Source organism: Scomber japonicus, chromosome 13 (genome assembly GCF_027409825.1).
Source record: "Scomber japonicus isolate fScoJap1 chromosome 13, fScoJap1.pri, whole genome shotgun sequence".
Lineage (NCBI taxonomy): Eukaryota > Metazoa > Chordata > Actinopteri > Scombriformes > Scombridae > Scomber > Scomber japonicus.
Genome location: NC_070590.1, coordinates 764,526 through 781,855, shown reverse-complemented (window position 1 = coordinate 781,855; position 17,330 = coordinate 764,526). Strand labels below are relative to the sequence as shown.

General features: G+C 39.2%; 1 protein-coding gene across 1 annotated transcript; it reads left to right on the top strand.

Annotated features, from left to right (window-relative positions):
• The first annotated feature begins 1,929 nt into the window (after positions 1-1,929).
• LOC128371693 (hepatitis A virus cellular receptor 1 homolog) lies at positions 1,930-16,920 on the top strand. The gene is made up of 7 exons (XM_053332071.1): positions 1,930-1,978; positions 2,320-2,664; positions 13,842-13,919; positions 14,090-14,133; positions 15,433-15,526; positions 16,029-16,053; positions 16,800-16,920. The coding sequence occupies exons 1-7, from the start codon at positions 1,930-1,932 to the stop codon at positions 16,918-16,920; spliced, it is 756 nt and encodes a 251-aa protein (XP_053188046.1).
• The last annotated feature ends 410 nt before the right edge of the window (positions 16,921-17,330 follow it).

The following is a 17,330-nucleotide window of genomic DNA, read 5'->3' as shown; positions in this document are numbered from 1 at the left end:
GAAGTTAAAGTACAACAGTAAAAGTAGTGGCACCATGTCACATGGTAAATGTTAAATGCAGAAGTGAGGGGAGCTCAGGGTGTGTTAGTGTGAGCTCAAACCACAGTGTGTTCATAACCAACCAGCATAAAGCAACAAGACCAGTAAGTGACAGAAAAACTCATGAATACAACAGCACAGGATGTTTGTATCCTTCCAGTGATTCATGGATCATTACAGGAAATACTGACACCAAACAAAGAAGAACTGAACAGGTGATGAATCATGTGACTCTGTTTGTCTCTCAGCCCTCAGCAGCAGCAGGAGCAGCAGGAGGAGCCGGAGCAGATGTACAGTGTGATCCAGTTCACTTCTGACCCGCCGGCTGTGGAGCTCCAAAACCAAGGTCCTGCGATAGAGAACATCTACCAGATCGATGCCGATGGCGATGCTGGCAGCAACAGCGGTGGTGTGTACGAGGTCTCTCCCTGAGGCCTGAGAGGACGACGACAGACGGCGTCCACGTCATGTGATGATGGAGGATGTTGATGACCTGCAGGCGTTCAGGTCATGAAGACGACTGCTTGTTTTTATATTTAATTTAATATAAACATCAAACTACTTTTTATGTGTTTGTGTTAATATTTAAAGAAAATGAGCTGCTGCTTTTTATTGTATCAGCTCAGCATTTAAATCTTTCTGTGTGTAATATTTGTTAAACATTAATGTATCAACTCTTTTATAAATCTGTAAATAATGAATAAAAGTTGAGAATGTGTTCTTATCTCTCATGTCTTCATGTTAACAGTGATGAGTTATTTTCTGCTATAAATATTAAAGCAGCTGCTGTTTGTCTCCATCTAGTGGCAGAAACATCACAACACAGCTCTGCTCATTTAAACATTTAAACAGCTCTGTGCTCTTCTACACATCAAAACATCATCATTATAAACTTTATCTATGTATGTATGTATCTCTGACCAGCAGGTGGCGACACTGACTGCAGGATTACACTGTTGTAGAGCAGTTTGGTTTGTATTGATCAGTGATTTTAACACATTAACAGGGATGAAAAGTAACTAAGTACATTTACTCAAGTACTGCATTAAAGTACTGTTTGAGGTACTTGTACTTTACTGTAGTACAGTTAGAGGTACTTGTACTTTACTATAGTACAGTTAGAGGTACTAGTACTTTACTGTAGTGCAGTTAGAGGTACTTGTACTTTACTGTAGTACAGTTTGAGGTACTTGTACTTTACTATAGTACAGTTAGAGGTACTAGTACTTTACTGTAGTGCAGTTAGAGGTACTTGTACTTTACTGTAGTACAGTTAGAGGTACTAGTACTTTACTGTAGTACAGTTAGAGGTACTAGTACTTTACTGTAGTACAGTTTGAGGTACTAGTACTTTACTGTAGTACAGTTTGAGGTACTTGTACTTTACTGTAGTACAGTTTGAGGTACTAGTACTTTACTGTAGTATTTCCATTAAAGTACTGCAGCAGTGTTACCAAACTTAGTTTCCCCATCTGTCACGTTGGGGCCAGCCAATGAAATGTAAGTTCTGTATGTATGAAGGTTTAATTCCCTCTATGTTTATCTCCTCTACTGTCTGACAGTTCATCAGTTTCATGTTTGTTTGTAATTTCAAACAAAATTTAACCAAGAAACAGCCAAGATTACTGTTTTACTGATTATTGATTATTTACTTTTGTCCACATAGATTTGTTATAAATTCATATATATTCAGTCTGATGTTCAGATACAGGAAACAGCCGATACTGAAGGCAGCCAACAGGAAGTCTTATTCTGACCAGGTTTTTAACACTCTGCTGAAAACAGGAACATCAGATCAAACCACAGCAGCCTGTCGTTCATAGATTGATAATTAAGATAAATAACTGCAAATATTAAAGAAAACAGTCAGTCAGTCAGTTAGTCATCATGATGACGGTCAGACGCTTCAACTCTCTGCTGCTGCTCGCTCTGCTCACAGGTATCTGCTCTTTATATTCACTTTACATCATCAACACTTTACACAGGAAATAATACAATAAGTCATAATGTTAATAAACTTTATTTAGACAGTTTTGCATGTTTCATTCACAAAGTGCAGCACAGAATAATCAGCAAGTTCAAAAGAAAACAGACAATTGAAACAGTTCAAATATTAAGAGTCTCTTCAGGATGTGATGAAAACCAACATGATCTGTTTATCATCAGATCTTTAAGTGAAGATGCAGAATTTAGAATTGAGTTGCTGACTGGAAGGATCTGAAACACAAAGTTGAAGCTGTTTAAGTCATTAACAGACTCTGTTTGTCTTTCTATCTTCAGTCAGTGGATCCAGCAGCACGAAGGTTGTTGGTCAAGCAGGTGAGGACGTCACTCTGCCCTGTAAATATAACATCAAGTATAACGGACCAACAGCAGTCTGTTGGGGTCGATCACTATCAACTTTTGGCTGCAACAACCAGATCATTTCCACAGACGGATCTAAAGTGATAGAAACAACCAGAGCTTCCAGCAGGTATCAGTTACTGGGACGACTGGAGGATGGAGATGTTTCTCTGACGATCCTGAAGACCACAGAGGAAGATGCTGGACGGTACGGATGCAGAGTGGACATATCTGGGCCGTTCAATGATCAATTACATCACATCGATCTGACCATTGAGAAAGGTAAGAAATCATTAAAATGATCAGATTGTTTCTGACAGAATATTTGTGTGAGATAAACTCATAAACATAAACTTGAGTATCGTCCACGACCTGACACCCGTTACCATAGTTACAGTAAACTGAGAACAGCTGCATGAGTCTCATGTTTTATCTGTAGGCTGATTTATGGAAGGTTGCTCAACACTCAACACTTTACTTTCATGTTGCTCCTGATGAATTTTGTCATATTGTGGCTCTGTCCTCTGTTTCCACCACAGTTAATACAGACATTACTGATGTTACTGATGTTAATGAGTTCTGTTAATGTGACTCTGATTTCTGTTTCATCTCCGTCGACCTCGTCAACACCAACCACAGAAACGACTGAACAGACTCCACAGACAGAACAGACGATAAACACATCAGATACAACTCCAACACACACTAAACATGCTCTCTGAGTGGAAAATAAAATGTCTTCATCATTAACCTTTAAACCAGAATCTCTGGTAAAACATCCAGACCTTTCTTTTCTTGACATCATCTGCTGCCCTAAAAACAGCTGCTTTCATTTCCTCGTCCTGCAGGTCAGGTCACCGTTACAACTTCCTCAAACAGCATCGACCCCGAGGTGAGAGATAAAGATTTCCTGTGTGAAAGGGCAAGATGTAGCTGTGAAAACATTTCTGTAGTTTATTCACTTCTGTCACAAAGTTCACACACATTTCTACAATAATAAGTATTTAAAATGTGAGAAGTGACAACTGCAGATCATTACACATACATGGACAGAAGTATTGGGACCATCCTGTTAATCATTGAATTCAGGTGTTTTATAGTCACAGGTGTATAAAATCAAGCAGCTAGCCATGCAGTCTGCATTTACAGACATTAGTGACAGAATGAGTCGTTGTGAAGAGCTCAGTGAATTCAGACTTGGTGTCAGAGGGATGAATCCTTTACAATAAGTCAGTTCATTACATTTCTTCTTGCTAGATATTCTACAGTCAGCTGTTAGTGGTATTATTGAAGAGTGGAAGTGTTCAGGAACAACAGACCACCAGTTCAAACTTCCTCTGACATTAACATCAGAACAGAAACTGGATGAGTTTCTATAACCAAGCAGCTGCATGAAAGCCTCACATCACCAAACACAATGCAGAGTGATGGATGGAGAGGTATAAAGCTCGCTGCCACTGGACGAATCACGCTTCTCTGTCTGCAATCTGATGGAGTCAGAACGTTACTGACTGACTGTAGAGTTTGGTGGAGGAGGGATAATGGTATGAGGATGTTTTAGGTCCTTTTCTGTTCCAGCATGACTGTTCTCAGTGCACAAAGCAGCTCCATTAAGGGCGTAATCACACGAGGTGATCCGAACAGGGTCCGAGCATGTTTTACCCCTAAAGTCCGGTGCGTTTGACTAGTGATCACTCTGTTCCTGCTTGAAGAGTTGTGCTCTGGCTCAGTTCAGTTGGACTCAGACAATGTGTGTGATCGGTAACCTTGACGTCAGCGATGTGACTGTCCCATTAAACCGCTGCATGGCATAATTGATAAGGCTCTATAAGGCACATGCTGCGTGAGAGCGCTTTCTTCAACACAAAAACATTACACTGTGATGACGTAAGCGTGCTCAGGTCCAGATCGTTAAAGGCCAGCAGGGTAGAGGTGACGATCATGCTCAGGCCCAGTATAAAGCAGCTGATCCTAGTGTGAGTAAACCCTAATACATGACTGGCTGAGTTTGGTGTAGAAGAACTTGAACCCTGACATCAACCTCATCCAACAGCTTTGGGATGAACTAGAACAGAGATTATGATCCAGACCTTCTCATCCATCATCAGTGTCTGACTTCACAAACACTCTTCAGACACTCCAACATGTTGTAGAAAGCTTCCCAGAAGAGTGGAAGCTGTTATAGCTGCAGAGAGGAAACAGCTCCATATTAATACCTGTAGATTTAGAACGAGAGGTGATAAAAGCTCCTGTAGGTGTAATAAACAGCTGTCCTGATGATTCAGCAGATGTTGAAATAAACATATAAAAATAACGGTGATGGCCCGGCTTATCGAGACATCTTGATTGACTGCAATGTCATCCCAGCCTTACTGGCCCGCATCACCCCAGAAACACCAGTTGGATATTTGCGTAACCTAACATGGACATTGCCCAATTTGTGCTGAAACAAAAACCCCTTTCCCAAGTGGGAATTAGTAGATTTAATCAAAGAAGCAGATTTTTAATCTTTTATACTGATTTAATTTAATATCTACTAGAATAATAAATGTAACTTGTACTTTTAATGCCTAAAATATGAATTTCTTACAGATTTCAGTTGCATTTAAAGTTGTTTCTGACAGTTTGTGTGTTTTTATTTTACAGCAGCAGGAGGCAGGCGGTGGCGTTCTCGTGTTCATGGTGCGTGTTCTGCTCGCGGTGATCGCTTTGGCCACAGCCGGCGTCGCCACCGTTATCGGTAAGTTTTGTTTTAACAACCAACGGAAACAGAGAGGGAAGTTCAACACTGACTCTGCTGTGAGAAAATTTTGGTTAAATATAGGTAAAGGGTAACTTTAATGATCAGCTGTGGTGTTATACAGTCTGATGGCTGGATGAGTCTGTGGCTCCTGAGCTACTTCAGAGAGATCGTCCATGATCGCTTCCAGCTTTCCTCTCATCCTCCTCTCTGTTCACTTCCATCCTCCATAAGATTAGCAAACACTTGAACACCAAAGTCTCTGAGAGTAGTTCTGTGTAAGGCAGACGCTACTGAGCATGTGCAGGAACTCTCCAGTTTAATCCAGTATATCAGTGTTTAACTTGATTCTTTATTCATGTTTTTATTCCTGATGTTTTTCTGTCTCTGCAGGGAGAAGATGGAACCAACATAAAATGTAAGTTTCATTTATGACTCATCTGATTGGCTAACTTCAACGTATTCTATGTTTTAATATGTCAACTTTTTTTCATCGTAATGTTTCTCTGATGATAAATCATGACTCAGCAGAGACTTCATTAGTCAGCAGGGAGTCTCAGAGTCTCTGAGGCCTCGTGAAGTCTCACCTGGAAACATCTGACACCTTCACATCATCACTGTGTTATCACCTTCATCACATTCACACGACTCAGTGAAGCTGTGAAGTGTTCAAAATGAAACTCAGTGAGGACAAAAAGAAAGAACCACAAACCACTTAATTTCTTTCTTTCTCGTTAGTTTTAGTATTCAGATACTTTACTTTAGTAAAAATACAAATACAGCAAAGTAAAACTACTCTGAGCTTGATGAAGTTAAAGTTCAAAAGTAAAAGTAGTGGTACCATGTCACATGGTAAATGTTAAATGCAGAAGTGAGGGGATCTCAGGGTGTGTTAGTGTGAGCTCAAACCACAGTGTGTTCATAACCAACCAGCATAAAGCAACAAGACCAGTAAGTGACAGAAAAACTCATGAATACAACAGCACAGGATGTTTGTATCCTTCCAGTGATTCATGGATCATTACAGGAAATACTGACACCAAACAAAGAAGAACTGAACAGGTGATGAATCATGTGACTCTGTTTGTCTCTCAGCCCTCAGCAGCAGCAGCAGCAGCAGCAGGAGGAGCCGGAGCAGATGTACAGTGTGATCCAGTTCAGGTCTGACCCACCAGCTGTGGAGCTCCAAAACCAAGGTCCTGCGATAGAGAACATCTACCAGAGCGATGCCGATGGCGACGGTGACGCTGGCGGCGATGGCGGCACTGTGTACGAGATCTCTCCCTGAGGCCTGAGAGGATGACGACAGATGGCGTCCACGTCATGTGATGATGGAGGATGTTGATGACCTGCAGGCGTTCAGGTCATGAAGACGACTGCTTGTTTTTATATTTAATTTAATATTACCATCAAACTACTTTTTATGTGTTTGTGTTAATATTTAAAGAAAATGAGCTGCTGCTTTTTATTGTATCAGCTCAGCATTTAAATCTTTCTGTGTGTAATATTTGTTAAACATTAATGTATCAACTCTTTTATAAATCTGTAAATAATGAATAAAAGTTGAGAATGTGTTCTTATCTCTCATGTCTTCATGTTAACAGTGACCAGTTATTTTCTGCTATCAATATTAAAGCAGCTGCTGTTTGTCTCCATCTAGTGGCAGAAACACCACAACACAGCTCTGCTCATTTAAACATTTAAACAGCTCTGTGCTCCTCTTCTACACATCAAAACATCATCATTATAAACTTTATCTATGTAGAACTTTTCAACATAAATGAAACTGTATGTACACCAGAAACTATTTAAAGTTGATACATTAATGTTTAACAAATATTACACACAGAAAGATTTAAATGCTGAGCTGATACAATAAAAAGCAGCAGCTCATTTTCTTTAAATATTAACACACAAACACATAAAAAGTAGTTTGATGTGATATTAAATTAAACCCAATGTTAGTAATAAATAAATGATTTATTTCTACGTGTCATGTGTTGCTGTAGTTCTGCTCTCTGTCCAGCAGGTGGCGACACTGACTGCAGGATTACACTGTTGTAGAGCAGTTTGGTTTGTATTGATCAGTGATTTTAACACATTAACAGGGATGAAAAGTAATTAAGTACATTTACTCGAGTACTTTAATGAAGTATAGTTTGAGGTATTAGTACTTTATTGTAGTACAGTTAGAGGTACTAGTACTTGACTGTAGTACAGTTAGATGTACTAGTACTTTACTGTAGTAAAATACTAGTACTGCAGCAGCGTTACCAAACTTAGTTTCCCCGTCTGTCACGTTTGGGCCAGCCAATGAAATGTTAGGTTAGGTTACTTTATTGGTCTCCCTAGGAGAGACCAATGGGTTGAGTTGGAGACAGGGACACATACAATAAAAAACTGTTGGAGCCATAATATCATTTTTTGTTTCTTTATTATACTGAGGGTCATATCTGACGTTTCTTGTATTTGAGTGGTTGGTGCAGCACCGGAATTGCATATAGGTAACCCCAGGTATTGAGCACGGTGTGTGAAGGGGAGGGCCGTGTCAGTGTGGCAGCTTGACGTCTCTTTTCCTGTTAAATGAATGAATGAATGACGAAGGAAACGATGAATGGAAACTTACCTGTGATGTCATGGATTCAAATGTTATACCTGTACTCAGAGAGAAAATTAATTGAATGAAATTAAATGGGTCACAGCACTCAAAAGATAGTCACCGTATTGGACATGGTTTTTATTTGTTGCCCAGAACACGCGTCTGAACAAGTTCTCCCTGTTCACCCCTCAGAGGCCAAATGTAGTCTAGATTGAAAGACTCTACATTTAAGTCAAAAACTACCTTTAAAGAACTCGCCAGGATCGACGTGTGGAACAGCTGACTGATTGGACGTCATCGCTGGATTTCTGGATTTCAAATTGGATCGTTTAGACTTTGTGGGATAATCTCTGCTGCGCCTGCCCTGATAACGGAGCGACCGGGACCACGAACTGAACCGGGACCACGGACTACCACCGGGACACTTTTTTCGACCTGCACATGAATGGACCGGAGGTATGTGTAGCGCTACCAACAACTATATGGCCATTTAAACATTGTGTGCATACATAATGACTGAAAATCCAATGCATTGGTTCAAACTGGTATTTAAATGAACTATGGTCTATGGGGTTTCTGTGAGTCTATTGGTCTATCTGTGAAAGGTATTTGGTGAACGAAGTGTTTCTGATTGTGTTGATTATGGATTCTGATACAAAGATGATAAATGAGGGTATTAATGTTGATGAGCCTGCCGCTGCTGACACGCAGCCCAGTGGTAATATTGAAACGCACTAAACGTCCCGTTAATGTTAATGTTAACAGTGACGAGTTATTTTCTGCTATAAATATTAAAGCAGCTGCTGTTTGTCTCCATCTAGTGGCCGAAACACCACAACACAGCTCTGCTCATTTAAACATTTAAACAGCTCTGTGCTCCTCTTCTACACATCAAAACATCATCATTATAAACTTTATCTATGTACAACTTTTCAACACAAATGAAACTGTATGTACACCAGAAACTATTTAAAGCTGATACATTAATGTTTAACAAATATTACACACAGAAAGATTTAAATGCTGAGCTGATACAATAAAAAGCAGCAGCTCATTTTCTTTAAATATTAACACACAAACACATAAAAAGTAGTTTGATGTGATATTAAATTAAACCCAATGTTAGTAATAAATAAATGATTTATTTCTACATGTCATGTGTTGCTGTATTTCTGCTCTCTGACCAGCAGGTGGCGACACTGACTGCAGGATTACACTGTTGTAGAGCAGTTTGGTTTCTATTGATCAGTGATTTTAACACATTAACAGGGATGAAAAGTAACTAAGTACATTTACTCAAGTACTTTACTGTAGTACAGTTAGAGGTACTTGTACTTTACTGTAGTACAGTTAGAGGTACTAGTACTTCACTGTTGTACAGTTTGAGGTACTAGTACTTTACTGTAGTAGAGTATGTGGTACTAGTACTTTACTGTAGTACAGTTAGAGGTACTAGTACTTTACTGTAGTACAGTTAGAGGTACTTGTACTTTACTGTAGTACAGTTTGAGGTACTAGTACTTTACTGTAGTACAGTTAGAGGTACTAGTACTTTACTGTAGTATTTCCATTAAAGTACTGCAGCAGTGTTACCAAACTTAGTTTCCCCGTCTGTCACGTTGGAGCCAGCCAATGAAATGTAAGTTCTGTATGTATGAAGGTTTAATTCCCTCTATGTTTATCTCCTCTACTGTCTGACAGTTCATCATTTTCATGTTTGTTTGTAATTTCAGACAAAATTTAACCAAGAAACAGTCAAGATTACTGTTTTAATGATTATTGATTATTTACTTTTGTCCACATAGATTTGTTATAAATTCATATATATTCAGTCTGATGTTCAGATACAGGAAACAGCCGATACTGAAGGCAGCCAACAGGAAGTCTTATTTTTTGGGCAGAGACACTTTTTATTAACAGTGGTGAGACAGGAAATCATGGGAGAGAAGGGGAGTTTTTAACACACTGCTAAAAACAGGAACATCAGACCAAACCACAGCAACCTGAACTGATGAAAACTTTTAGTAGCTTTAAAACAGTCAGTTAGTCAGTTAGTTATCATGATGACGGTCAGACGCTTCAACTCTCTGCTGCTGCTCGCTCTGCTCACAGGTATCTGCTCTTTATATTCACTTTACATCATCAACACTTTACACAGGAAATAATACAATAAGTCATAATGTTCATAAACTTTATTTAGACGGTTTTGCATGTTTCATTCACAAAGTGCAGCTCAGAATAATCAGCAAGTTCAAAAGAAAACAGACAATTGAAACAGTTTAAATATTAAGAGTCTCTTCAGGATGTGATGAAAACCAACATGATCTGTTTATCATCAGATCTTTAAGTGAAGACGCAGAATTTAGATTTGAGTTGCTGACTGGAAGGATCTGAAACACAAAGTTGAAGCTGTTTAAGTCATTAACAGACTCTGTTTGTCTTTCTGTCTTCAGTCAGTGGATCCAGCAGCACGAAAGTTGTTGGTCGGGCAGGTGAGGACGTCACTCTGCCCTGTAAATATGACATCAAGGAACACGGACCAAGGCCAGTTTTTTGGGGTCGAGGATTACTATCACTTACAAGCTGGCGCGAAGAGATCATCTCCACAAACGGATCTAAAGTGACAACCAGAGCTTCCAGCAGGTATCAGTTACTGGGACGACTGGAGGATGGAGATGTTTCTCTGACGATCCTGAACACCACAGAGGAAGATGCTGGACTGTACAAATGCAGAGTGCAGACAGGTGGTTGGTTTTCCAATGATGATGAAAAACATCACATCGATCTGACCATTGAGAAATGTAAGAAATGGTTTTATAAAATAATAAAGTTTGTGCAGGAAGTTACTTGAAGGACGAAGGTGAAGCTTCTTATTCTACTTATGTTCAGTGTTTGAAGGTCCTGAACATCATAATGTCCGTGTTATTTTTCAGTACCTTGAAGTAGCATTGTAGTTACATCATCAAATAAATACAGCAGAATTCATTTATTAGTATTTACACTGAACGTGTGAGATTCAAATTAATAATAAAATAAGTAAAATAAAAATGATTTTCTTATATCAAATAAAGAAATCAAGCTTTTGATTGTGCTTCTTAAATAAAGTGCTGAGTTAATTTTACTTTTAAATTTAAAGCATAAACCTTTTAATCTGATTTGTTAAGCATCAATTAATTGTGAAAAATGTTCAAACCTCAAAGATAATCACTTTATTATCATAGAAGATTTGTGATTTAAACATTACTGAACTGATTATTTGATGTTCTCATATATAAATGACCAAATATGTGTTTTCTGATCTGCCTCTTTCATTAAATGTGATGTTAGAGAGAAGCTGGATGAAACCTGTCAGAGTGAAGATTTTAGCTGCTAACAGCCCTGAAAGTGTTGTAGACTCTGTTTGTCTTTCTGTCTTCAGTCAATGGATCCAGCAGCACGGAGGTTGTTGGTCGAGCAGGTGAGGACGTCACTCTGCCCTGTAAATATGATATCAAGGAACACGGACCAAGGCCAGTTTTTTGGAATCGAGTATCAGAATCACTTACAATTTCAGACGAAGAGATCATCTCCACAGACGGATCTAAAGTGACAACCAGAGCTTCCAGCAGGTATCAGTTACTGGGACGACTGGAGGATGGAGATGTTTCTCTGACGATCCTGAAGACCACAGAGGAAGATGCTGGACTGTACGGATGCAGAGTGGAGATAGATGGTTCGTTGATAAATGATGAAACAGATTACATCGATCTGACCATTGAGAAAGGTAAGAAATGGTTTTATAGAATAATAAAGTTTGTGCAGGAAGTTACTTGAAGGACGAAGGTGAAGCTTCTTATTCCACTTATGTTCAGTGTTCAGAGGTTTGATGAAGTGAAGGTCCTGAACATCATAATGTCCGTGTTATTTTTCAGTACCTTGAAGTAGCATTGTAGTTACATCATCAAATAAATACAGTAGGATTCATTTAGGCTGCGTTCAAACTGCAGGCAAATCGGATTCAAATCTGATTAAAATCTGATTCCTTCTCAAATCCAGTTTTTAGGCCTGACTGTCCACACTGTTTTTAGATTTGGCTCTGTTCAGACTGGGCCACATTAATGACCAACCTGACAGGTAGCCGTGGCAACGTCTGCGGAGCGGAGGCGTCATCTAACGTGTAACCCTCGAGCTTTGCTTGAACCGAGCCATCTCCCCAAAGATTAAGATTTTGGTTTGGTCTTCTGTCCATGGACTGATGTTTACGTCCTAGCAACAACAACTGGAATAAGCGGGTCTGGTGTCATATAGAGTGATGTCACGGACAGTCTGTTCAGGCTCAGACACATCTGTCCAAACTTCCTCCCAAAGGTGGTTCCAATCTAGATTAGCTAAAAATCGGATTTTGGCTCGCAGTGTGAACGCAGCCTTATTAGTATTTAAAAGATATTATGATTTATTTCATATAAAGATGGCATTTAAAAACAAAGCTTTTGATTGTTCTTCCTAAATAAAGTGTTTAGTGAATTAATTTGAAAAAATCCTTTTAAAGTTAAACCATAAACTTAATTTCACATATAATAACTTCTCCGTGTCTCACTGACAGTCGGATTTGTTTGGCTGATTAGCGTCACGTGAGCAGATTGATGAACATTGGTCTGTGAGTTTCTGAGGGTCGTTCCTCTTTTACCGTAATAGTTGGAGAGGCTGCGACCGAATATTTCATCAGTTACAGGTCCGCCTATTAGTGACCTCTGATTTTCAGCATTATCAATTAATCTACCAATCAATAACTTGATTAATTGATTTTTAATCTGATTTGTTAAGCATCATTTTCAACAGTCCAAACCTCAAAGATAATCACTTTATTATCATAGAAGATAAAAACTAGAAAAGATGGAATCAGTGAATGTATTCTATTTTTGATTTAAACATTACTGAACTGATTATTTGACGATTATAATTTGATGTTCTTATATCTAAATGATCAAATATGTGTTTTCTGATCTGCCTCTTTCATTAAATGTGATGTTAGAGAGAAGCTGGATGAAACCTGTCAGAGTGAAGATTTTAGCTGCTAACAGCCCTGAAAGTGTTGTAGACTCTGTTTGTCTTTCTGTCTTCAGTCAGTGGATCCAGCAGCAGGAAGGTTGTTGGTCGAGCAGGTGAGGACGTCACTCTGTCCTGTAAATATGACATCAGGTATCACGGACCAACAGCAGTCTGTTGGGGTCGAGGACCAATACCGATCTTCGGCTGCATCAACCAGATCATCTCCACAGACGGATATAAAGTGATAGAAACAACCAGAGATTCCAGCAGGTATCAGTTATTGGGACGACTGAAGGATGGAGATGTTTCTCTGATGATCCTGAACACCACAGAGGAAGATGCTGGACTGTACGGATGCAGAGTGAAGACAGATGATTGGTTGGTCAATGATGAAAAACATCACATCTATCTGACCATTGAGAAAGGTAAGAAATCATAAAAAAAGACTGAATTGTTTTCCTGACAGAATATTTATGTGAGATCCATAAACTCCAGGACTGACCATGACTTGAGACCCGTTACCATAGTTACTGTAATCTGATAACAGCCTCATATTTAATCTAGAGTCATTAATGTTGTCATGGAGATGGTAGTTTTCATTGAACTTCCTTATTGATATTTTGCTCTTTAACTTTAGTCAACTTGTAAAGTCCTTGTTTAATGTGTGTAATTAGTTTTGCTGACTGAAGCTTAAATTGAAAAGGACTCTTCAGTTTGTGTTGAAGGACACTCAGAAGTGTTGAATGAGCTTCTATAAATGAGCCTGAAGACTCTGTTTTAATGCTGTCCTTCATCATCTGTGATAAACTTCACATTTCCACAGTCAGAGAAATAAAAAGTGTGCGTCCTGGTTTTAGTTCAGTTGTAAAGTCAGAGCGTCTCTCCTGATTGGCTGAAGAGTGGATGACATCAGACAGTAGAGACGCTGGTACTCGTCTGTTTAAACTTCACTGCATTTAACACCTGAGCTGAGAGCATCAGAGTCACAAACACAGTGGCTCTGTCCTCTGTTTCCACCACAGTTAATACAGACATTACTGATGTTACTGATGTTAATGAGTTCTGTTAATGTGACTCTGATTTCTGTTTCAGCTCCGTCGACCTCGTCAACACCAACCACAGAAACGACTGAACAGACTCCACAGACAGAACAGACGATAAACACATCAGGTACGACTCCAACACACACTAAACATGCTCTCTGAGTGGAAAATAAAATGTCTTCATCATTAACCTTTAAACCAGAATCTCTGGTAAAACATCCAGACCTTTTCTTTCTTGAGTTTCATGATGACATCATATGTTACCCTAAAAACAGCTGCTTTCATTTCGTCCTGCAGGTCAGGTCACTGCTACAACTTCCTCAACCAGCATCGACTCTGAGGTGAGAGATAAGGATTTCCTGTGTTAAAGGGCAAGATGAAGCTGTGAAAACATTTCTGTGGTTTATTCACTTCTGTCACAAAGTTCACACACATTTCTACAATAATAAGTATTTAAAATGTGAGAAGTGATAACTGCAGATTATTACATATATATAGACAGAAGTATTGGGACAAACCTGTTAATCATTGAATTCAGGTGTTTCATAGTCCCAGGTGTATAAAATCAAGCAGCTAGCCATGCAGTCTGCATTTACAGACATTAGTGACAGAATGAGTCGTTGTGAAGAGCTCAGTGAATTCAGACTTGGTGTCAGAGGATGAATCCTTTACAATAAGTCAGTTCATTACATTTCTTCCTGCTAGATATTCTACAGTCAGTTGTTAGTGGTATTCATGGAATGAGTTTCTATAACCGAGCAGCTGCAATGAAAGCCTCACATCACCAAACACAATGCAGAGTGATGGATGGAGAGGTGTAAAGCTCGCTGCCACTGGACGAATCACGCTTCTCTGTCTGCAGTCTGATGGAGTCAGAACGTTACTGACTGACTGTAGAGTTTGGTGGAGGAGGGATAATGGTATGAGGATCTTTTTCAGGGTTCGGCCTCTTAGTTCCAGTGAAGGGAAATCTTAATGCTTCAGCATACTAAGACTTTATGGACAATTCTTTGCTTGCAGCTTTGTGGAAACAGTTTGGGGAGGAACTTTTCTGTTCCAGCATGACTGTTCCCCAGTGCACAAAGAAGCTCCTTTAAGACATGACTGAACCCTGACCTCAACATCATCCAACAGCTTTAGGATGAACTAGAACAGAGATTATGATCCAGACCTTCTCATCCATCATCAGTGTCTGACTTCACAAACACTCTTCAGACACTCCAACATGTTGTAGAAAGCTTCCCAGAAGAGTGGAAGCTGTTATAGCTGCAGAGAGGAAACAGCTCCATATTAATACCTGTAGATTTAGAATGAGAGATGATAAAAGCTCCTGTAGGTGTAATGAACAGCTGTCCTGATGATTCAGCAGGTGTTGAAATAATCATATAAAAATAACGGTGATGGCCCCGCTTATCGACACATCTTTATTAACTGCAATGTCATCCCAGCCTTACTGACCCACATCGCCCCAGAAACACTAGTTGGATATTTGCATAACCTAACTTTTATACTGATTTAATTTAATATCTACTAGAATAATAAATGTAACTTGTACTTTTGATGCCTAAAATATGAATTTCTCACAGATTTCAGTTGCATTTAAAGCTGTTTCTGACAGTTTGTGTGTTTTTGTTTTGCAGCAGCAGGAGGCAGGCGGTGGCGTTCTCGTGTTCATGGTGCGTGTTCTGCTCGCGGTGATCGCTTTGGCCACAGCCGGCGTCGCCACCGTTATCGGTAAGTTTTGTTTTAACAACCAACGGAAACAGAGAGGGAAGTTCAACACTGACTCTGCTGTGAGAAAAGGTTTTTTAGTTTAAATATAGTTAAAGGGTAACTTTAATGATCAGCTGTGGTGTTATACAGTCTGATGGCTGGATGAGTCTGTGGCTCCTGAGCTGCTTCAGAGAGATCGTCCATGATCGCTTCCAACTTTCCTCTCATCCTCCTCTCTGTTCACTTTCATCCTCACGACAGAGCTGCTTTCCTCACCAGCTGATTCAGTTTATTTACACCACAGCTGTTGTTGTAACAGCTAACATCAGATCTGAAAGCTATTAATATGAGTATAAAAGATAAGATTAGCAAACACTTGAACACCAAAGTCTCTGAGAGTAGTTCTGTATAAGGCAGACGCTACTGAGCATGTGCAGGAACTCTCCAGTTTAATCCAGTATATCAGTGTTTAACTTGATTCTTTATTCATGTTTTTATTCCTGATGTTTTTCTGTCTCTGCAGGGAGAAGATGGAACCAACATAAAATGTAAGTTTCATTTATGACTCATCTGATCGGCTAACTTCAACGTATTCTATGTTTTAATACGTCAACTTTTTTTCATCGTTATGTTTCTCTGATGATAAATCATGACTCAGCAGAGACTTCATTGGTCATCAGGGAGTCTCAGAGTCTCTGAGGCCTCATGAAGTCTCACCTGGAAACATCTGACACCTTCACATCATCACTGTGTTATCACCTTCATCACATTCATACGACTCAGTGAAGCTGTGAAGTGTTCAAACTGAAACTCAGTAATGAAAAGAACCACAAACCACACAACTTATTGCTGTTCATTGACCAAAACTTCATAATTAAATATTTTCTCATTATTTCCCACCCATCCCATGATATTAATAAACCAAATGTACAAGTGGAGGAAGTATTCAGATCCTTTACTTCAGTAAAAATACAAATATAACAAAGTAAAACTACTCTGAACTTGATGGAGTTAAAGTATTACAGTAAAAGTAGTGGAACCATGTCACATGGTAAATGTTAAATGCAGAAGTGAGGGGAGCTCAGGGTGTGTTAGTGTGACCTCAAACCACAGTGTGTTCATAACCAACCAGCATAAAGCAACAAGACCAGTAAGTGAAAGAAAAACTCATGAATACAACAGCACAGGATGTTTGTATCCTTCCAGTGATTCATGGATCATTACAGGAAATACTGACACCAAACAAAGAAGAACTGAACAGGTGATGAATCATGTGACTCTGTTTGTGTCTCAGCCCTCAGCAGCAGTCGGTCCAGTTGGTCCAGTTTAGCTCCAATTCGTCGGCTATGGAGCTCCAGGTTGTGCAGATCGATGCTGGTGGTAACAGCGACTGCGTGTACGAGGTCAGACTCTGAAGCTTCAAGACTGCAGGGAAACCAACTACGAGTCCCAGAGGGCTTTGCTGCAAGAAACATCCAATCAGAGAGCTTCAGACGGCGTCCACGTCATGTGATGATGGAGGATGTTGATGACCTGCAGGCGTTCAGGTCATGAAGACGACTGCTTGTTTTTATATTTAATTTAATATTACATCAAACTACTTTTTATGTGTTTGTGTGTTAATATTTAAAGAAAATGAGCTGCTGCTTTTTATTGTATCAGCTCAGCATTTAAATCTTTCTGTGTGTAATATTTGTTAAACATTAATGTATCAACTCTAAATAGCAGCTCATTTTCTTTAAATATTAACACACAAACACATAAAAAGTAGTTTGATGTGATATTAAATTAAACCCAATGTTAGTAATAAATAAATTATTTATTT

What these genes read in the sequence shown, in the direction of transcription:
- LOC128371693 (XM_053332071.1), top strand. Translation starts at nt 1,930, where the DNA reads ATGACGGTCAGACGCTTCAACTCTCTGCTGCTGCTCGCTCTGCTCACA. An exon ending in CGATCTGACCATTGAGAAAG is followed by an intron (nt 2,665 to 13,841) that starts GTAAGAAATCAT and finishes TTTCTGTTTCAG; the next exon opens with CTCCGTCGACCTCGTCAACA. An exon ending in AGATGGAACCAACATAAAAT is followed by an intron (nt 16,054 to 16,799) that starts GTAAGTTTCATT and finishes TTTGTGTCTCAG; the next exon opens with CCCTCAGCAGCAGTCGGTCC.